The sequence below is a fragment of the Typopeltis vanoorti genome, chromosome 7 (assembly GCF_054136105.1).
Source record: "Typopeltis vanoorti isolate ZY-2024b chromosome 7, IOZ_Tvanoo_1.0, whole genome shotgun sequence".
Taxonomy (NCBI): domain Eukaryota; kingdom Metazoa; phylum Arthropoda; class Arachnida; order Uropygi; family Thelyphonidae; genus Typopeltis; species Typopeltis vanoorti.
The window spans coordinates 122,854,099-122,877,500 of record NC_143555.1 but is presented as its reverse complement, the minus strand read 5'-3'; the positions used below and the strand labels follow the sequence as shown (position 1 = coordinate 122,877,500).

The 23,402-nt window shown below is 34.8% G+C and overlaps 1 protein-coding gene across 4 annotated transcripts in view; it reads left to right on the top strand.

Moving 5' to 3' along the window:
- LOC150105013 (sushi, von Willebrand factor type A, EGF and pentraxin domain-containing protein 1-like) overlaps positions 1–22,952 on the top strand; it is a 344,216-nt gene extending 321,264 nt beyond the window's left edge. For all 4 annotated transcript variants that reach the window (XM_090396105.1, XM_090396104.1, XM_090396106.1 and 1 more), the window contains 4 exons: positions 2,886–3,112; positions 5,682–5,910; positions 19,228–19,380; positions 22,764–22,952. In XM_090396105.1, coding sequence (XP_090252231.1) covers positions 2,886–3,112; positions 5,682–5,910; positions 19,228–19,380; positions 22,764–22,765 — 611 coding nt within the window. In that variant the 3' untranslated portion in view covers positions 22,766–22,952. The remainder of the gene's footprint in view (positions 1–2,885; positions 3,113–5,681; positions 5,911–19,227; positions 19,381–22,763) is intronic.
- Positions 22,953–23,402: the final 450 nt, after the last annotated feature.

Below are 23,402 nucleotides of genomic sequence, written 5' to 3'. Positions count from 1 at the left end.
CTCTCGTTGACTACGTCATATTCTTTGCTACGGCCGATTGGTCACCCTAACTCTGAACTATTCTTACATGGTTCTAAAACACTGATCTCTTAAACATATTAAATAACAACAATTCTGGTCCTGAAATACAGTTTTCCTTTGCTTATTTTTTGAGAACAATATTAGTTTTAAACACAGATTTCCTTAGCTTATTTAGTATTAATAATCTCAGTCAAGTTGATATACCTTTGAGTGAATATATATACAATACTCCCTTAGCCCTGTCCTTGGAAGTGTAAGCATGTCCTTATCCCTAGGTTTTCATTGTCTCTGTGTTGGGTCATAACAAAATGGCTTACGAATAGTGAGTCAGCCCTTTTTCCGACACAACACCACTTTTGTGAATCTTCTCTTGACCCTTTCCAACATATCCTCATCACCATAAACATTCACTGACCAAATCTATATACAATAATCCATATGAGGCCTGATCAAAGCCTCATATAATGGCATCATAACCTCTGTATTTCTGCATGTCAGGGTTCTCCGCATCATTGTCATTATCTGATCTGATGTGACGTCTTCACAACTCGTGAAATATGGCCCCTGAATTTCAGGTCCTTGTCTACCATTACTCCTAGATCTCTCATCTCCTCTACTTCCTTTAAAGTTTCTGCACCAAGTGTATACTTTGCATCCCATCATTGCTTACCAAATCTGAAATCTTACACTTTGCAACATTGAACAGTTCCACTTACCTGCCCATTCATGCAATCTATTCAAGTCCTCTTGTAAGGCCATAACATCTGCTTGACTCTGCATTGCTCTTCCCAGTTTTGCATCACCTGCAAACAGCTTCATATCACTAGTTAAACTCATTCCAATATCATTAACATACGAATTGAACAACAATGGTCCCAAAACTGACCCTTGTGGTATGGTCACCTTCCTCTTTTGGGATACTGCACCTCCATATACAACTTTCTGATACCTATCTGACAGCCAGTCACTGATCCAACTCATATCTTTCCCCCTTAAATATTTCCTTATATCATTAATATAGGGAAAGATTAGTGGAATACCCAGAGATACTCTACTAGTCACCCTCATTCTCCTAGATACCACTCCACCATATACTACTCTTTGGTGTCTGTGTGTCAGCCCACACACACACACCTATACATACTACCAACTTAATATCCATGCCCATTTGCTCCAAATTTTGTAATAGTTTTCCGTGTGATATTCTATCAACTGCCTTTGCAAAGTCCAGCAGTATGATGTTATAGCTATTTCCCTTATCTAATTCTGCTGTCATTCTACTATAAAACATTAGTAAATTACTAAGGCAAGATCTACTTTTTACAAAGACATACTGCTTTGTTAAATTCCTACAATACTCTATGGTATTGTAGGAATACAATACCATAGAGTATTGTATTCCTGTTCCCCACTGCTGGATTTTACCTTTAACCAACTTTTACAATACTTTAACAACCACTCCTGAGATATTAATTGGTCTGTAATTTGCTACTTTTGTCTAGGAGTTGCCTTTATGTAACAGAACCATCTTCGAACTGATCAGTGTCCAAAACTTCTCTCCTTTATTTTTGATGCCTCTAGCATTCATGTACATGCTTTGTGGATTCATGGGGGATGTTAAATCCCTTTGGACCCACAGTTACCCTTGTGCATATCAGGATTTTGCATTTTTGCATATTAGGATTTTTGTGCATTCTGCACATTTCAAAACCATTAGGATTTCAAATCTGCAAAAGGGCATTGACCATTGCATAATCATTTTTGTATGCACAGTCATTTGTCACAATTGACTGCATCCCCCCTTAATATCTAGTATCCCTGAGCTTATACTTCCAACCTCTCCCTGAACAGCACTCTCTCCAAATATCCAACCCCAAAACCATTTAAATGCAGTCCATCAGGCATATACAAGTCTTTTCATCCATCAGATTCACTTCATACATCTATAAACTGCACATCCTTCCTACTGATAATATTTTCATTTATCCATTTGCAGTCATGGCCCTTCTCAGTTCACTCATATCATACCAAAGCAGCAAATTCACAGTTCTTACTTTCTCACTCTTCTTTATTTGCTTCTATCAGCAACTCTTTCATGTACCTTCTCTCATTGCATATTTCTCACCTTTAAAATCATTTATGTTAGCCAAAACACTCAATTCTTTCACTTCTCACCTCTTCATACTAACAGCTTCATTAACATCCTTGATCTTTGCACCCGAGAAACATGCTTTGATCACTTTCTCGTTAAGCACACCTGTCTTCATTGAATCTCCATAAGATATCTTCTTCTTTTCAGTTTCTCACACTTGCATACTTTCTCATTCACGTTTTCCTTCATTCTCCTTCCTGATGTACCACACGACAATCATTTCTTCAGTTGCTCTAGCTCACATTTTATCCTGTGAAAGACACCATATAAATGTGCTATTTCACTTCTTACTGTCCACATTACCTTCACCATTTCTTTCATGCTCTCATTCATGGTTTGCACATTGCTGTTCACTCCTTCCACGTTCTTTATAACACTTTCACTATCTTGCCTTACATTGTTAATACTAGTTGCTTCATTCTCCTGCTTTTGAATGAAGTCTTTTTATTACCATCAAAAATTTTTTTTCCCACAGTAAATTAAGTACTGTATATATGCTATAGGAAAAGTTTTTTGGTAATCACCTTTAGTAGGTTTAACAGGAAATGGAAAGGTCCAAGAAACATCTTGCAGCACTATTAATATTTTATATTATATTAATAATAAAATAAAATATTAATAAACTATATAATAATACTAATATTATTATATAGTTTAATAATATTAGTGTATTTTAGTTAACTATATTATTAAATGTTATTTTAATTTCTAGGAGAACTACCAACTACATCAATGCAGATAGTGCTTCACTTCAACATTACAGCAGCAAACTGTTCTAAGAATCTAGTCAAGGATGCACTTGCAGTGACTGTTATAGATCAGTTAATGACTTCAAGTGAAGTAGAATGTGAACACATAAACTGCTCTAATATGAGTTTCACTTGCATGAATGATGAAGAAACAAATCATACAGTTATGGAAATAATGTGGATTTTGAGGGTAAACAAAAATTTCCGCAATTCCTTTTATTTACTTCATTTTTAAATGTGATTCATCATTATTATCCAAACTTCGTTTTGATTATTAATACTAATATAATTCATAGATATGGACATATGATACACATAATTATGTAAGGACAGAGCATTTACCTCCCTACTGGCCGAGGTGGATGAAATTGTGAGACCAAATTGCACTTCTTATCCATGTTATTTGATAGGTGTTACAGAATCGTATCCCGGTTTAGCTGGACTTTATAGACGTCATGGCCGCCGGTTGGGAGATTAATAAAAACACATTTTCATGATGAGTTATCTCAAATCATCAGAGTAAACACACAGAACAGACAATTGGATGAAGAGAGAATGAAATGACAATAGATGTTACAGAGGATTTTCTTTCAGGCCAGAAAGGATAATGGATAAAGAAAGTCATCATTCTATTCTCACTTCATGTAACTGTCTGTTAAGGTCACTGTGATGTGATGAGATGCTTATCGTGAAATATAAGTTTTTTATGTTAAATGCTTTGTTTTTACATAATGTTTATCATCTAATATCATGTGGTCATAACATATTGTGATCTTTGCAAGTCACTATCATTATACTTGTAGAAAAAAAAAATTTTTTTGCTTGGTTGCAAAGTAAATTCTAACAGACAAGAAATTATTGTTTTAATCCTTTACCTAAGCATAATAAAACACAGCTTGTGTATGAAGTATATTCTCTCCATTTCACAGAAATTGCCTTAATATCCCATGAAGTTGGCTCACTTTCTTTTGGATGTGTACATTAAGTATATTAAGGGAAGTGGCACTACCAGTGGCGGCCTGTACATAAGCACTGCGACACTGCAGCACCCCCAAGGAAAAAATGAAAAAATTAAATTTTGTTTGTGTTTATAAATAATAACAATGCTTACAACATTATATAAATGCAGTACAACATGTTAAAGGTTACAGCTTATGTTTTGACATTGATTGAATAGTTAATAACTGGAATTGTTTGATTAATGCTTTAGATTACGAAACAAATGCACTGCGATCTAACGCTGACATTCGTTTGCACTTGTCATTGCATGTTACGTCATTCCCACCTGCTCAAATGGCAGTTTGAGCAGTGTGGGAATGACGCCTTATTTCTGTGAGATATGAAACGTTTATTGTTGGTGCGTGTGCGTGGTGAACTATTTTTTGTAAATCTTATTTTATTTTTTTAAAAGAACACATAATTATTTATTTATTATAGATCCAAGCTGAATTATGACGAGTGTCACTGTTGAAAATATGAAAAGAATTATATTTTTTCAATTATTGTTACACGAAACAAATGCACTGCGATCTAATGCCGATATTCGTTTGCGCTTGTCATTGCACGCTACGTTATTAGATACACTGCCGTTTGGGCAGTGTATCTTATGCCTGCACTCGTTATTTCTGTGAGATATGAAACATTTATTATTGGCGCGTGTTCGTGGTGAACTATTTTTTGTAAATCTTATTTTATTTTGTTAAAATAACATATACTTATTTATTTATTATAGATACAAGGCTGAATTATGACGAGTGTCACTGTTGAAAATATGAAAAGAATTTTTTTTTTCAATTATCGTTACATGAAACAAATGCACTGCAATCTAACGCCATTATTCGTTTGCGCTTGTCATTGCTATTGATATGAAACTTTTATTATTTTATTATTTATTGGTGTTTGTTCATGGTGAGGATGAAATATTTTTAATAAAGCAATTTTTAATATGTAAATTTATTTATTAATAAATTCATTACTGATTAGGAAAAAAATGGGATTTTTTTTGGTATATGCAGCACCCCCACTTAAAATTTTCACCGGCCGCCACTGGTCACTACCCAGACTACTACCAATGTTTATAGAGATCTCATCAGTGGGAGCTAGATGCAGGAAGATACTAAGGTTAGATCAATGCAGAAGTAATATTTTCCATATACAATTATTATTTTTGTAACCTCCATGGAGTCAACAGACTCATTGTTGAAGGCCCACTCAACCAGCAACATGCCTATTATAATGAGCTTTGAAGTTATTTACTCTGCCTGCATTTATAATGCACTCTGGGAATGCATTCCACTCACTAACAACTCTAAAAATCTACTCCTCATACCCTTGTTAACCACATCTTTATACAACTTCCAGGGATGGCCTCTTCTTCTTCTCATCTTAAAATCCACTCTTTTTATAATTCCTTCTGTATTTAGTTAGTTAAGGGATTCTGTTAGAATCCCTAATCCCTTCAGTACATGTAAAAAGCTAATTGAACAATAACTGACAATTCCAAAAGGCACCACCTAAGTAGCTAATGTAAGATAACTAAAAAAATTAAAATTAAAAAAAAAAATTAAAAGCAAATAACTAGTAGCTCAGCACAGTCATCCAAAACTTGTATTTAATCTCAACTATACATGACCCTTTTTTTTGCTTGAACAGTCTCGATTTTTCTAAAGAAAAAAGATATACGTAGATATTTAGCTTAATCTGTAGATAAGCTAACATTATGATTTCATTTTATTAGTTTTGTTGAATTTCATTTACAGGGAAGTTTCATTCCTGAAGATTACGAATATAGTGATGAGGTTTCCCAAGCAGAAATTAGCATAGAAACAGTAGTGCAAAAGACAAAAAAATTGCTTTCTGACCAATATTTCAAACAGGTATTGTTAGAAACTGGTTCTGAAGTGTGGGAAAAATCTTTTAGTTATAGCAAGTTTCTCTTAGTCTGTGATGAACCAGGTTATCAAGTGGATGAAATCACAGAGAAGTGTGGTAAGTAATTTTCAAATCTTAATCAGCAAGATTTTCGCTGTTTCAAGCTTTGATTTCTTTATTATTAAGAATGTGATATGTTTCAGATAGATTTAATATTAATAATTCAGTAAATATTTTCTGGAATTTAAGTTATTATGATGGCATTTCTATGGAGTCTGAAGACATTAAAGGAAGCCCACACTAGCTATTATTCACACAATACGTATCATACATATCTTTAAAGTCATTCACCACTTTTTAACATAGAGAAAATCTGGTCTCCAATCTGGTAAAGAAACAATGAATTTGATCACAGGTTAATCTACTGGCATGACCTCCAGTGAGAAAAAAAAATTAATTATGGATATTATTTCTGGGAAAACTCCCATGTTACTCCTCTTAACAAACTACAGTAAAACCCCTTTTTTACACTTTTCAGGGGACTGATGGAAAAAAGTGTAAATAGCGGGAAATGTAAAAAAAAACATTAAAAAAAAGGCTACAAGATGACTTACTGCTAGTATGTGAGTCTACATACTAGATTACAAAATTTAATAACTGAAAATAGATGAATTTACAATTACTTACATTTACCTATTTTAAAAAAAATCTTTAATTGTTGCTTAAATATGAAGTATCGGCAACTACTAGAGTGAACAAATGCACGTAGTCCATGGACTACGTGCATTTGTTCACTCTAGTAGTTGCCGATACTTTTATAGTTTTATTATACTATATTTGGCATGAAACTCTCTGATTCCAATCTTTGAGTTTCTTATTCGGTTTTAAAACAATGTGGGATTTAATTGTTGACTGTTTTTGCATTTCGTTTTTTTTTTTTTTTTTTTTTTTTTTACATAGCGCCAGATTGCTTTGCATTGAGTTCAATGCTTGCCCTGTTTTTTACTATCATGTTCAAAGTGAACACGGAGAGTCCAAGATCTTTTGCTAAATGCACACGTGTTCCGCCATGCCAATCTACACATCGCAGAATTGCAATCTTTTCTTCTACCGAAATATATTTTCCGTCTTTTTTTTTTCTCTCCATAATCCACCACCGCAACTTGAAAGCAACTTTCACACGCTAAATTACATAGCAGAAATTCTGCAATATCAATTCGTACTGTGATTGAAAAATCACGGTATTGCTCATCACTACATACTGCTGCAAACGTACAAGTCACTGTGATGGCGGAAACGAAACTACAGCGAAAGCAAGGCCATTTGGGAACAGAAATGCGCAGATATCAGCAGAAATCAATTCGAAAATTAGTATTGCCACCCGAGAAAAAAATGCAAATCATGGGAAATAATGTCCACATCAAGTTGTTAATGGCAGGAAAACAATATATCGTAAGAATATGACTTAAGATGGGACCAGCAGAAAATGACGTAAATGGCAGGAAAACATAAATTGCGAGAACGTAAAAACGGGGTTTTACTGTATTATATTTACGGCTATTTGCCTGCTTCTGTTTAGGAGTGCCCCTGTTTAAATGTCATTGTCATCGGGTATCTGATGAGGCCAAATAGTCTCCTACAAAAATACCACCACCACAGCACCTTTATCAAAATTCGTTGCGAAACTTCTCGAACCATTAATTTCAACTTCTAACTTCATGATAAAAAACACGGACGACCTTTTCAAAAAAATAAAAAACCTAACCCTATTCCAGGAAGACATCCTCACTTCGTTGGATGCAGCCTCTTTATACACCAACGTGATGTCCCCAGAACTTTAGACACCGTACACACACTACTCACAGAAGACCACACCCTACACTCTCATACTAAACTAACGCCCAATGACATTATTAACTTAATAAAACTAATAATCTCGGCAAACTTCTTCAAGTTCAACAACAACATGTACATTCAAATCTTTGCACTCCCCATGGGCCAAAACATCAGTGGATAACTAGCTGAATTATTCCTAGCACACATAGAACCACTCCTACTCCACTCCCCCCCACTCCCGGCATCACCTTTTATGGCAGATATGTGGAAGATATTCTGTGCATTGGAAATCCTACACACATCACCACCTTAAAAGCGTCCCTAAACAGTTATAGCAACAGAACAAATCCATCAATTTCTTAAACTTGACATTAATCAGAACATACAACAAAATAGCCACGAAAGTATACCACAAACCCTCGCATATTGGTAACTATCTCTATTTCCACTCATACCATCCATATTCCGTTAAAAAATCAGTCATCTTATCACAATTCATAAATGCATACAAATTTTCAACCAATCAGAGTAATCTAAATGCAGAAATAAAAAAACTAACACAGATCTTCAAAAATCACAACTATCCTACACAACTAATAAATTATGCAAACAAGACGGCCAAAAACTACCAAAACAACCCAAGTACCAAAACAAACTTCCCAACACAAAAAATTATCACTCTACTATACACACAAAACACATACAAAGCCTATAAATACATTTTCAAACATACTGACTACAAACTGATATTCACCACAAACCAAAAATTGACAAATCTCCTAAAACCCACTAAATCTCACACACAAAAAGAAATATTTGAACACCACAGCGTAGCCTATAAATTTCCCTGCCAAAAAGACTGTGATATCACCTATACGGGTTCCACCATCAGGTCTTTACGGGCAAGACTACAAGAACACTCCCATGATTGTAACATCCTATTCCAGAACATTTAAACACTAAAAAACGCAACATCAAAAAGAAAAATCGAACACACAACACAGGAAAAACAGAAATAACTGTTCACGCCCTTGAACAAAAACATACCTCGCAGATCGACAAGGCTATCATAATAGACAGACAAGACAATAAAAAAATGCTTAGAATATCGGAAACAATAGCCATAAAATGTGACGCGAACTCTATAAATGTCCACAAGGCCCTACATAATCTCCGAGGTTTGGAAGCTTCACAACATAAAATTGAGGTCACAACCCCGACCAATAGGCGGTAACACAAACACTTCTAAAGCAGAAACACCTACCCAACCTGACATAGCATCCACTTCCTCCATGTGTTCAGACGACAACCAAGCATAGTCGAAACGGACCGCACCCCGCCAACCCCCTCCTCCCCTCTAAAAATCAGTTGCTATTTTTAACCCATTCACCCTTTCCCACCCTATATAAATATAAAAAAACACTCCGCCCATCCCTGATAATATAATATATATGTATATATATATTATTCAAAAAACCCAGGTTTTTTTCCATTTCTATTTAATTCTCCCACATTGCCTACCCCCCCCCCCCCACACACACACAGAGTCGTTTGGACATCGCAGAAAGAAGAAAAGCCACAACACCCATAAAAAGGTATATGTAAATTTTTCTTCCTTTATGCTCATATATTTATTGGTGACTACAGTATACATCTGCAATGCCCTAAGAATCAGTGAGTAAAAAAGCCAATGACATTTAAACAGGGGCACTCTTAAACAGAAGCAGGCAAAATAGACGTAAATATAATAAAAAATTAATTATTTAGAAATTACATCAAGCTAAATTCTATTTATGATAACATGGATAAACATTCTTTCTTACAGATAGTTTTCTTTTAGTAACAATGATGTCCTATTTTTTGCATTGCAATTGTTATTTTTGATTTAGGATCCTGGATTTTCTACAGTCCTGTTTATAGTTACTCTTAGAGAGGAAGGTTCGTGGGTCGAATATGTGCCTTCCATATGTTTGGGATTTTTAGGCCATCATTATTGTTCAGATTGGAGTGGTTGATAATAATCTCACATGCTTCCTTGAATTTGCGTTCATACCATGTTTTGGTGCGATGTGGACAACTAGTGCTTTTCCAGTCAATTCTATGTAACGCGTTCAAGGCATGATCAGAAAGGCTAGCTTCACCATAATTATTATATTTAATGCGTCGTTTATGTTCTTTTTGTCTCTGATAGGAATTGTGCATCCTGTTTCCCCTATATATGGTATGTTACAAGTGCAATAAATACGGTATACCCCAGGATGGGCCAGCAGAGGTGGTTGTGCTTGTGTATTTGTATATATACTCCAGATGATGATCTTAATATGAAGATCGAAATGTCGGGATATTAAAAGTTATTTTTAACGTGGTTGTAAAGTCCATAATTTCTAAAATGAATGCTGATCACCGTGCAACACTAAAAGAAAGGAAACAGCAATACAAGGCACATACAACAATAGGTTTAGCAACCAAAAACGGTTGCTATGTGTTGGAAATCAGTAAATATTAAAAACATTCCTGATGTCCACACAAAATGAGAATCTCCCAAACCACCAAGAGAGAGGGAGAGAACCACCCTGATTCAGGTGGTTGTCTCTCTAATTGAGAAACCAGAATACAAATGATATATTGATTACTGTATACGTGTTGGAACATTGCTAGTTGTTGTCATGTTCTGTTCACGTGTGCTATATCCTAGGTCTGCAGTAGTTAAATTTTTGATGAAGACAGACCCACTTGATGTAAAATCAAGCCTTGATTTTTATTGCACTGTGTAGGGATCCTAAGCATTTGTGCAGCTTCTTTAAATTTTCTTGTGAAACAATTATTATCAATATATGACATGTTTGTCTGTTGCCAGAGTACTTGATACAGTGGCGGACTTGCCATGGTGTCAGCTAGCCTGATGGCAAGTGGGAGAAAATGTTAATGATCTTTTAGTAGCTTGAAAATATAATAGAAGTTCCAATATTATTACTGTTTGCAACTAAGATTTACATTAATATATTAATAAAAAAATTTTAATAAAATCATTTTTTGAGGATACTTTATATTTAAGAATATAATAAATAACTCTGAAAAAATAATTCTGATTTGGGTTATGTGAGGCCGACGCATATGTTATATAGGTTCGGATCTTTAATATTGTGACTGCGCAATGAAGCTTAGCTGAGAATCCCATCCTGGAATCGTGACGTGCAGCCAGAGTCGAACTTTGTATCGAGTTATTGCACACATTGCAAAGACAGGAAATATTTTTCATTGCATTGGCCTCCGTTCGAGTGTGCTTCGTCAGTTGTGCTTGCTGTGTTTTATGTGTTTTATAAAAGATATGTATTTAATTAATATTTTTTATATACTGTGGCCATATGCTCTTTAATTTAAATATAATGTATTTTCTTTCATTGTATAAAATTAGTATAAAAATACTAGATAGTAAATATATTTAAACTGCAGTCTCAAATAATAATATATATGCATAATGCAAGTTAGTTCAATAAATAATGATACCTTTTATTTACTCTACAGTTAAAATTACTGTGATTGTTAATAATAGATGCATCTATAAAGCATATTTCCATTGATGTGTTCTTGCGGCGTAATTGTAGATGTTCATTTTTCTCAATGTAGATTATTTTTAATTAAGTTTTAATTTCAGGAATGTTACTCCTACCAGCATGGAAAAGAAAAAGCATAAATCTGGATCAGTGAAACAGAAAGACAGGAATCAGCCAAGCAATGCAGGTCTATTACAGATTTTATAATACTACAACCACCATCCACATCAATGTACAGTTCTGCAACAAATAATACTCATGGTGATGATGTAATGACTTGTGAGTTACAAGAACAGAAAAGAGCTACTTTGAATGTAGAGACAAATACAATAGCACCCTTTACTCACCAACCCACACCCAGTACTTTTTCTGGCTTCATTGTTCCGGTATCTTTACTACCTGTAGTTGCATCATCTGACCACACAGCTTCAACTAGTTACAGGGAATCAGATATACCTTCAGGCATAAATGACTTTTTATATGACATAAATGAGGTTTCTGAAGCACATCCTATAAATGAACCTACACAAGAAAATAAAAGATCAACTGCTGGAATCTTCCAATATCCATCACGAGCAAATCTGAAACAGTTTTTTTGCTGAACATCCATTTCAGCCACTTGATGATGTGCCATTTGATGCTCGTTTGTATGAGAGGAAAATTATGAATGACTCAGTTTCAAGAAAATGGCTAACATATAACAAAGAAAATAAGTGCTTATATTGTTCATACTGCTTAGCCTTTAAGTCTTCCAACACTTGTAATCCATCACCCTTTGTATGTGGTTTTAGTGACTACAGGTGTCTTAGCCAGAGCAGAGCTTGGCTTTACACAAATCGACAACACGTCAGAAATGTTCAGCAATTTATCAGTGTAGTTAATGATGGCACCTTAGATAATTTTTTTGCATCTTCACTAATTAAAAAGAAAGAAGTGTTGAAGCAGAGGAGTATTGTCATGAGGATTACAGACATCATAAAGATGAGAATGAGGTTCTGAATCATGGCAATTTTTTTAGCTACAGTGCAGCTGATGGCAAAATATGACCCCATTATGACAGCTCATGCACGTTTCTGCAGTACAAAACAAGTCTACACAAAGAATCAAACAATTAGAACAACAAGGAAAGGCTCGAGGTAAAGGCCATGGTGGACTTGTTACATACCTGAGCAAAACAACTATTAACATGTTAATCCAAATTATGGAGAATATGATAAAAGAAAGAATTAGTCATGAAGTTTCTCAAGCAAAATATTATTCTATTCAAGTTGATTCAACACCAGATAATTCATCCATCAATCAGTTTAGCATTATTATTCAGAATGTGCTTAAAGGTGTTATCTGTGAGTGACTACTTTCAGTTGTGCCAAGTAACGATGGTACAGGACAGGGACTTTATGATCTATTTACTGAAACATTACAGCATCTTAAAATTGATCCCAGGGTGCTTAAAGGTCAAAGCTGTATAACTGAGAGGAAACCTCCACATAGCCTTTAAAGGAATGCAGAGAACCAACCAGTGCTTCTGACCCAATGTCCAGTCCTCACCTTCTCGTGGTGCACCCTGTTGGGTATCTACCTGGATACTGAACGAATGAGGATAGGCTGGCAATTTGGGATTTAGCCGACCAAATTGTATTCTTATTGTCTTAAACCAATATACAAAATGATGGTACAACATAACAAAATTTCAGGCCGGCTGGGCCCACCCATTGTTTTCGCAGGGAACCAGGGCGAACAGCGAAAAGTCAGCTACTGGAACAAATCTGAAAGCACACCCCAACTCAATATCACCAGAGTTAAAGATCAGTACTATCAACATAAGAAGCCTGAATGGCAAAGAAATGGAGATAGCTGAGGAATTAGATAAGTACCAGACCGACATAATAGGGGTGACTGAAACAAAAAAGACAAAAACTGGTGAGCTCTTTCTGAGCAATAAATACAAAATGTTATATTTATTCAGGCAATGACAATCAAGGAAAAGAAGGAGTAGCCACCATAGTATTCAACACAAAATACGAGGTTGATCTTCTTGGATGGCAGGCAGTCTCAAGTAGAGTGATATGGGCAAATATCAGAATTGGAAATTGGACAATGAGACTTATTTCTGCCTATGGGCCTACAGAAGATTCTACTAAGGTAGAAGTGGACGAATTTTTTGTTGCTTTAGAAAAAGCAACTGACACAATGAAAAAGGAAAAGTTGGTCCTTGTTGGGGATCTAAATAGCAGAGTAGGAAATGATTGTCAGACATACAAAAATATTTTGAGAAAATTTGGAAAAAGAGCAAAGCTAATAATAATGGCAAATACCTGATGGATTTCTGCTCAGGACATGGGCTGGTTATTACTAACACCATGTTCCAACATAAAAATGTGCACAAATTCACATGGAGAGAAGAGACAAGGAATAAGAAGTCTCATTGACCATGTTATTATTGATAGTGATGTTTTCTCCCTGGTGCAGGACACCAGAGTATACAGAGGATTTGAAATTGGAAGTGATCACTATTTAGTCTTGAGCAGGATAAACATGTAAGAAAGTTTTAAAGCGAATAAAAGTTGAGCAGCTCTCAAATGTGAACTGTAGACAAAAATACACAGATTATTGAAGAAAAAATGAAAGAGTTTGAGAACAGGAACCAAACCTTGGAGATTCAGTGGCAAGCTTTGAAGAAAACCCTGATTGATTCAGCCAGAGGGTAATGTGATGAGATTGTGTGCAAGGATAGAAAAATCAGAACTCCATGGTGGACATAAGAAGTTAAAGAGGCAGTGAAGGAAAAGAAGAAAGCATATCAAAAGTTCCTGTCAAATAAGTCAGCTTGTGCTCTTAGAGAATACAGAGACAAATGTAAGAAAGCTAAACACTGTGTAAAATTAGCTAAACAAAAGTCATGGGAGGACTTTGGCAAGAACATAGAAAATAAATATCAAGAAGGTTGTAAGATATTCTGGAGGTTGTTGAAGAAGCTTAGAAATGGAGGAAAGAGTGCTAAAGGGAGTTAGAGATGATAAAGGTGACATGAAAACAGGAGAAAAAAGATATCTTTGAAGTGTGGAGTAATTAGTTTGAAAAATTGGTAAAAAAACACTCAATAGGCATACAATCAGGAATACATATCCATACTTGAAGTAGAAAAAGCCATCAAAGGCTTGAAATGTGGAAAGGCAGCAGGAGTAGATGATATTCAACCAGAAATGCTGAAGTATGGTGGTATAAAAGTCTTACAGTGGCTGCACTGCCTAGTTCAGAAGGCCTGGACAGAGGGACGAATTCCTGATGATTGGAGTAGAGCTGTAATAGTACCCATATATAAAAAGGGAAATAAAACTGAATGTGAAAATTACAGAGGTATTTCCCTTCCTGGCAAGATCTATGCAAGCATACTTGAGAAACAGTTGAGAAGAATTGTAGAAGAAAAGCTTGTGAAGAACAAGCTCGATTCAGGCCAAATAGAGGCTGTCAGGATCAGATCTTCACTTTATGACAAATAGTTGAGAAAGTATGGGAATATAACAACGATCTGGAAAAGGCATATGGCAAGGTGCCAAGAGAGAAGCTATTCAATATGCTACAGTTATGTGGTGTGAATGGGGCATTATATCAAACAATACTTAGTCTGTATTTGAATTGTAAGTCGGCAGTTAGAATTGAAGGAAGTACAGGAAGATGGTTTAATGTTAAATCTGGCATTAGACAAGGATGTACATTATCCCCTCTGTTATTCATTATCTATATGGATCACATTATGAAGGAAAGTGGTATTAAACATGATATCAAAATTGGAGATGTTAATGTCAGCTCTTTGCTTTATGCAGACGATGTTATACTCCTAAATAAATCCACTAGAAGTTTGCATGATTCCCTGACTAAATTGAATAACTGTTGTAATAGATATGGTATGAAGGTCAGTATTAAAAAGACAAAGACAATGAAAATAGATAGAATCGTTGAAAATGTCAACTGTGTTGTGAACGGAGAACCTGTGGAACAAGTAAAACATTTCAGCTACTTAGGCATGATTTTTAGTGAAGATGGTAAATTAAATATGGAAATAGACAACAGAATCAATAAAGCTGGTATGGTAGGAAGTCAATTGAATAAATTCATATGGAATAAGAGAGAAATTAGTCTGAACACTAAATTAGTATACAAGACAGTGTTCAAACCAGTTTTAATTTATGGATCTGAGAGCTGGGTCAGAAGTAAAACACTTGACCAAAGACTAGAGACCGAAGATATTAGAGTCCTGAGAAAGATTAGAGGCATGAACAGATGGCATCAATGGCAATATCATATTAAAAACGAGGATATCAGGAAAGAACTTGACATTGTCTGCATCCAGGAATGAGTTAGGAGAGCTAATCTCAGGTGGTAGGTCACTTAAACAGAATGGGGGAAGAAAGATTAGCAAAACAAGTGTTCTCTGCCAGGTTGGTAGGAAAACGACCCAGAGGAAGACCAAGATATAGGTGGATTGATATGGTACAATGTGCCTTAGACGATAGAAATATAAGATCTGATAATGTTGGAGTTTTGACAAGTAACAGACTGATTTGGAGGAAAATTGTAGATAGGAAATTAGTAATGATGTAATTTTTTTCATTAATACTATCATATCCTGTACACCCCTTGAGGGTACATGTCAGGAATTTGATGATGATAAAATTGATCCCAGAAAACGTTTATCTGATAGTACAGATGGAGCTGCAAGCTACCATGGCCACTATAATGGTTTACAAAGTAAAATTACTGATGTGACTGATCAACATGTTCATATATGGTACTATGCTCATGTCTTGAATTTGATGATAACTGAAACAACAAAATGTTGCGTGCCTGCAGTTTCTTTTTTCAATTTGCTCCAGAATTTAGCAACTTTTGTGAAAACATCATATACGAGAATGGCTGTATGGATAGAAGTTGCTAGTAAACATCTAGGATAAGAAAAAATGAAATGATTAAAGCTAGTTGGTGAGACAAGATGGTCAGGAAAATCCAATGCAGCAACAACTATATTTGGATGTTTTGATGATGCCACTGTCAGTACTTTTTGTAAATCTATTGACATGCTTATCAATGATACAAGATTCAGTCAAGTTTGATGCAAAAACAAAACAAGAAGCAAATGTTTTACTTCAAAGTCTTCTAAAGTTTGAAACAATATTGACAGCATTTATTCACTTGTATATATTTGAAACTACAGTCCCATTATCAAGTTATTTACAGACAAGTGGTTGGGATATGCTTACTGCATGGAGTTTAATAGATTCAGCTACAACAAATTTGAAGGAACAGACGAGAACATTCACAGCAAGGCATTGGAATTTGTAAATAAATGTAATGACAAGATTTCACAGTTAAATCAACCGGATAAAAGCTTGGTCGAATGAATCGACCCACCTTTGCCAGCAAAGGTGGGTCGATTGGTAGAGCCTTGCTACTAATGGCTCGCAAAAAGTTAAGCAAGTTTGAGTGTAATTATTAGTTGGAAGGGATTCATTCGTTCGTTTGATGCTGTTGGCACACTCTCCCTCGATGAGTCTTTGGACTCCTTGGAGGTGTCACATAATAATAATAATCAAACATTGGAAATTGATTCTTTGGAAACAGCATTGCCAATTAAGAGGTAGAAGAAAAGAATGGCAGATGAGCTTATAGATGATGAAGGAAATTCCTCAGATTCTCTTGCTGATTTTCGAGTAAATGTGTTTAACCTAATAATGGACTGCATTGTCCAGTCACTAGATTCACACTTTGTACAACACAAAAAGATGTATAAAATTTATCCTGCTTGGACCCAGCAAAATTTAAAACTATTGCAGAGAAGTGCCTTGAAGATGAAGCATTGGAAGGTATTAAGCTGTCTCCACAAATCAGCAAAGATCAAGTAATATTGGAATTGTTTTCTTTTGCTTCGAACTTTAATGTATTAAAGCTGTTGGTTAATGATGGTGAGAATATGGATTCCAGTTGCAACATTGTAAAATTTGTAGCACTTGCCCATCGTGTGTACTAAAAATTCTGGCATCCAACAGACTTCATGACAAGGCATACAATAACCTTTATGAACTATAAAGTCATCTGTACACTATCAGTTACTCAAGTCCACTGTGAGAGGACATTTTCAAAGCTAAAGATCATAAAGACAAGGCTAAGAAATTCACTGTCTGAGGAGAACTTGGAATCATACATGTTGCTATCCATTGAAAAGGAATTGTTAGATGAATTGGATGCATAAGCATTGACAGATACATGTTGCTATCCATTGAAAAGGAATTATTAGATGAATTGGATGCATAAGCAATTATTGACAGATTTTCACAATCATCTAGTGAATTCCGTGAAATATGCTTTTGAACTGCCTGTTAATGTGTAAAATGTTCAGTGCAAGCAAACTATTTAAAAATATCCACCATTTATTTAAAATAAAAAAATAATTAAAAAATTCAGTTATAACAATCTGTATTTACATTTAGTATCTGGTATATACTACCAGTAATATGTACACCATAATTACTAAAAATTATACATTTATTTTGCAACAATTTTAATTGTATCTTTTTTCCACTTATGTATTTATTTCTTATAAAAGTTAAATGATTTATAGTTGTGGGTGGGCCCCCTTTGTCTCCTGACAACGAATATTTTTAGACCCAGTCTGCCTCTGATTTGATGGCCAGTAGTGGCTGTGTAGAATGCTAAACCAGATTTGTGCTCCCTTCTTTTTTTAATGTCTTTTACATGCTCAGACATGCAGATCTCTTCCGACCTTCCCATCTGGCCTACATAACAATTGTCACAAGAGCAACGAATCTCATAGATTCCTAGTTTATCATGGGGTGATGTGGTGGTTTTGGTGGATGTAGGAATCTTGATATTTTTTGTAAAGTTAGAAATGCCACTTTTATGTTGTACTCGCAGAGCATCATAGCCACTTTGTCTGTGACATTTTTGATGTATGGCAACATGATTGCATTCTTGAAATCTTGTTTTAAGTAAGGGAGTTGCAGGAGCTCCGTTAAGAATTTTTTTGATCGTCTTGAGTTTGAAACCATTAAGTGCGAGGTTCTGTGCCAGGTAGTGTAATTCTTCATTTCTTTTAATCAGTGTGCTAGATATATTGTATGCCCTATCTCACAAAGTTTTAATTATGCCTATTTTTTTGCAGTGGATGGTGGTGTGAAGCGGTATTTAAAAATCTTCCCATCGTGGTGGTTTTTTTTTTTTTGTATACGGAGGCTTTTCTTATTTCTTGTGTCTTCTCTCTCCACGTGAACTTCTGCACATCTTTATGTTGGAACATGGTGTTAGCAATGACTAGTCCATTTCTTGAGCAGAAGTTCAGAATACTTACCACTATTATTAGCTTTGCTCTTTTCTAAATTTTCCAAAATGTTCCTATATGGTGGAGTTCATTTCCTATTCTGCTGTTCAGATCTCCAACAAGTACCACTTTTTCCATTTTCTTTATGTCAACTGCCTTTTCTAATGACTAAAAATACCTTCTGTGGGACCATAGGCACAAATAAGTTTCATTGTCCACTTCCTCGTTTTGAAGTTTGTCCACATAACTCTATTTGAAACTGCCTTCCAATCAAGAAATTTATCTTCATGTTTGGCATTGAATGTTATTTACTACTCCTTCCTTTCCTTGATTTAAAATTTCTAGTATAACCAAGTGAAAAAAAAACTTTCAGCATGACAATAAGAATGAGAACAGAAAAGCCAGTCTTATAAGGTATGTTTGTAAAAACCTGCTCTGGACAAATTTATAACTTCAAGTTTATAAAGCTTGTATTGGAGGGGGGGGAGGGGATCCAGTACAAGATCTGGTAGCACACGTACAAAAAAATTGTGCATAGACATATTGGACTAAGAAAGAATGATATATGGCATCCAGCATTAAACTTTCTGAAGGAAAATGCCAGTATTGTGAGAAGTTTTATATAGTTATTTGCATGGTATGTAAATAACAGTATATTGCTTCATTATCATTAAAAAAAATGTCAATTCTTATTTTTACTCTTCTTTACAGTTGAATGTTCAAGTGGAACATTTGAAACAAAAGGAATCTGCCATCCATGTCCATCCAGTTATTATCAGGACCAGACTGGACAAGTAATATGTAAGCCATGTCCCAAGAAAAAATCATCAAAGAGTGGGGCAAAATCACTAGCAGAATGTACATGTGAGTGTTAATTTTGTTACACCCCTCTACTATTTTAAATTCATAATGCTGTTTTATGAAAAACATATTTTTGAATATAAGGAGAAAATTTGTTCAGTTAATGATAAAGAGAAATAATTTAAGTATTAAAAAAAAAAAATACTACCCCTGCTTGAAGCCTTTATTTTATTTTATTTCTTTTTGCTCTTCTATAATTACCGTATATGTCGGCGTATAAGATGAGGCCTAAATTTTATGATATTTTTAGGTTTTAAGCTTATGTCGGTTGTATAAGATGATCCCCCAATTTCTTCTTTCTTGTATTAATGCAACGTTAGGTATTGTTGTTATATGGAACCAAGTTAAAACCAATGATCATCTTCAAACATAAAACTAAATCTAAGATAAAATTTCCTTCAGGTGCTTTTGTACATTTTCACTAAAAAGGATGGATGGATGAAAATGGTGTGAAATTATGGATACATGTGTGGAACACACGACCAAGGGTATAATGAAGAAACGCAGTTTATTAGTATGGGATATGTTTCGTAGTCATTTAACTGAGAATACTAAAAGTCTTCTTCTAGAAAAAAATAACACAAAAATTGCTGTTATACCAGGTGGTTTAACTTCCATATTGCAACCACTAGCCATCTGCTTGAACAAACCATTTAAAGATCACATGTGCGAGAAGAGTGGAATAATTGAATGTTGACTGGTGAAAAATCATTTACAAATGGTGGATATATGCGTGCTGCATCACTTGATATGTTTTGCAATTTTGTGATCAAACCATGGAATAAAGTAAGAGTAGAGACTGTAATGAAATCATTTAAAAAGTGTGGTATCTCTAATCTTATGGAGTACAGAAGATGATCTGTTGTGGAACACTGATGACGATGAAAATGAAATCAATTCACCGGATTCGAACTGGGATCCATATGATGATCATTTAAACAATGAATCTGGAGAACTATTTTCAACAGATGATGAAGAAAATTAACATGAAAATTGAGGTTAATAATTATTCGTTTGATAAGACTTACATCTATTGTAATATTTTAGATAAATGTAACAAAAAATTAATCTGATTTGTTTATAAACACTGCCTATTTTCTTATATAACGATGTATTGTAACTACCTAAATATTCATCCAAGAAATTAAGCTTCCATTTTTATACTCACCGTACCCATGATTTCGAGGGGTTTTCTGTAGTATTTGAGAGTCTTCTTATATGCCGACATATACAAGCTGACATTGAAACAGTGCGTTTCTATTCTCCTAGAGATGTCCAGGTAAGTATGTCACAATGCCATTCAGAATCTTATCTGAATTGAGTTGTGCTTAAGCAAACAAATCCTCTGACTGAACATTCCCTTCATACCAATAATCTTGGGATGAGCAGATTGTATTGCCAGATTTGTTGTCAGAGTGGAGTGTTTTCACTTTCTAACAAGTTGTGGTTTCAACTTGTACCTGTTTACTAGCTGTTGATTTGATATTTGTGAGCCTTTTGGTGATAGTTTATATTGCCCAGTGTTCAGAATTCTACATAAGGTCTTTAGTGGGATTCCCAGATTACTGTGTTGAAGAATGATCATATTTTTGCATCATGCGATATCTTTCACAAAAGCAAATTTTTGAGAATACAACTTAACAGGTGTAGCAAGTAGACTGATAGGAGAATGGACTAAACCTAATAGTTCAGAAGATTTAGGATCAACTAGTAATTCTTGCTCACTACTAAGGCTAAAATTTGAGCACGGAGAAAATGTATATTTTCTCCATGTGCATCTTGTTTGTTTACAGAATCAAAGCTCTCCAAAAGCTTTCATTTCACAAAGTACATGATGCATATGTTTTAGTAACTGCTACAAGCCAAGATGCATGCATGCCCTCTTAAGTTATAAAAGTTTGCCATGTGATGAAGTATCAGTTTTTCTGATCTTATAAATAAATCTGAAGACTTAGGTTTGTGTAAGCCTTCAATGGTTTCTTACCTTGTCACATAAAACAGTGTGCTATATGTGTTCAAATAGTCATTTTAGGCAATATTTTTTTTTCTTTGTCTTATAAGTGGGAAAAGTGATGTAGTTGAAGTGAGCTATAATGGACAAAAGAGGAAAATGTGAATGACAATGTGGAAGTGAAGAGAGAAACAGCAAGCTCCTGTGAAGTCCTTCACAGAACAAAACCTGAGTTTGAGCAACTTGAAATGGAATTTTTATGTCATGCAATATGGAGGAGAATTAAAGGATATGTAAGTGGAAAGAGCATGAAAGTGAGACACTGGGAATAAGGAGAGAGAGAGGCTTGTATGGAGGTATTTGATGAGAAAGTGACAATGCATGTTTTCCGGATGTGAAACAGGCTGTTAGTATGGAGAGATGGGAAAGTAAAATATTTAAATGTTTTGGCAGGCACAAATGATTTGAAAGGCAAGAAATATGCACTTAGAGAAGATATGAAAGAGTTGCTAGAAGAAGCGAAAAACAAGAGTAAAGATTGTGAGTCTGCTGCCATCCATAGGAATAAATTAAGAAGGGCCAAGATTGTGCAGAAGGAATAGCACAAAGTTTATGGATGAAAGGACTTGTTCATACCTGACAGATTGCATTTTTAGAGTGAGAGATTGGGACATTCCTGGTCAAATGAGTGCGAGTACAGAAATGATCATGCAATGCTGAGTGTAGTCCCCAGGTTTCGAATTGGAAATTACGTGGGTTGGTAATTACATCATGCAAGGATAATTATGGGTCCAAGGGAATGTTTAAATGCATCTGTACAAATGCCAGAAGTATTATTAGAAATGAAGAGGAATTTTAGACATTGGTCAACTTGACTTGGCCAGAATTATTGGCATCAGTAAAAACTGATTGACAGAACATGATGCAGGGAGAGAATGTAAGGAATATTGGGAGGATAGAGAGAGAGAGAGCAGGATAGGAGGAGATTACTGATGATAGCTGAAGAACTGTGACTGATGAAAGTAGAAGTTGAGAATTTTAGGGCTGAGAGAGAGATAGCCTCAAATGAACTTACTGCCATGATGGAAATAGAGATCAAAAGCAACAAAATGTATTGTTGGTTGTTGCTATTAGACTGAGGAAGGAGGGCGGGGGAGGGTGTACAGAAAGATAATGGATGCCATGAAAAGATGGAAAAGGAATTTCCAGTTACTGAGGGATAAATATCTGAAATAGCATGTGATAGAGGGGAAGTGGAGTTTGAGAGTGCCGGATCTGATAACAGCATCAAATGATTGCCATGTTTATATATGTGGTTTTCCATGGGAGCACCTTATTTTGTAGTTTTATAGTCGCAAGATTAGTTAAGATTTGCATTAAAATATTCAGTGTAATAAACAGTTTTAAAATGTATATAATTTTCTTATCTTTACAGGAAACAAGACCCAACAGTTTATCTTTTTTCTTTTTATGTGAGGAAAAGGACATGTATATAAAAATGTGATTTTGTAAATTTATTTACAAAAGCTGTTAATGTATTTATTTTCAAATGAATTGCACTTTGAATTTTAATTTAAAAGAAACCTACCAATATTCATTTGGTTAAATAAAGTATAAAATCTTACTGATGTTTATATTGATTTTCTTTTGGAAATCATATCATATCACACTAGGGCCGCATGAGCACCTATTTCCCAATACTTTTCATACAGAAAGCTTAAGAGTATGATCACTGTAAAAATAATGCACTTGACTAATGAAAAGGGATGTCAGTCCTTTGAATTTGATTAATGTGAAATATACCATTTTTTAAAATAATAAAATTATTTATGAAATGATGTAACCCATTATTTAACAATTACATTCTTTTATCAGTCTCATATATCAGGTTGCTGCACCAATATAGAACATTGGTGTTATTGTGTATAGGCAAGACATTTCTTTTTTTTTTTTGTACTGCACTTAGCAGTAAGAAAAATAAATTTTAAGCCTTAAGTACCAGACATAGTATTGAATATACTGTTCGACTGAAGTAATTTAGTCAGTTTCATACAGAGGTAGCAGTTTTTTGAAG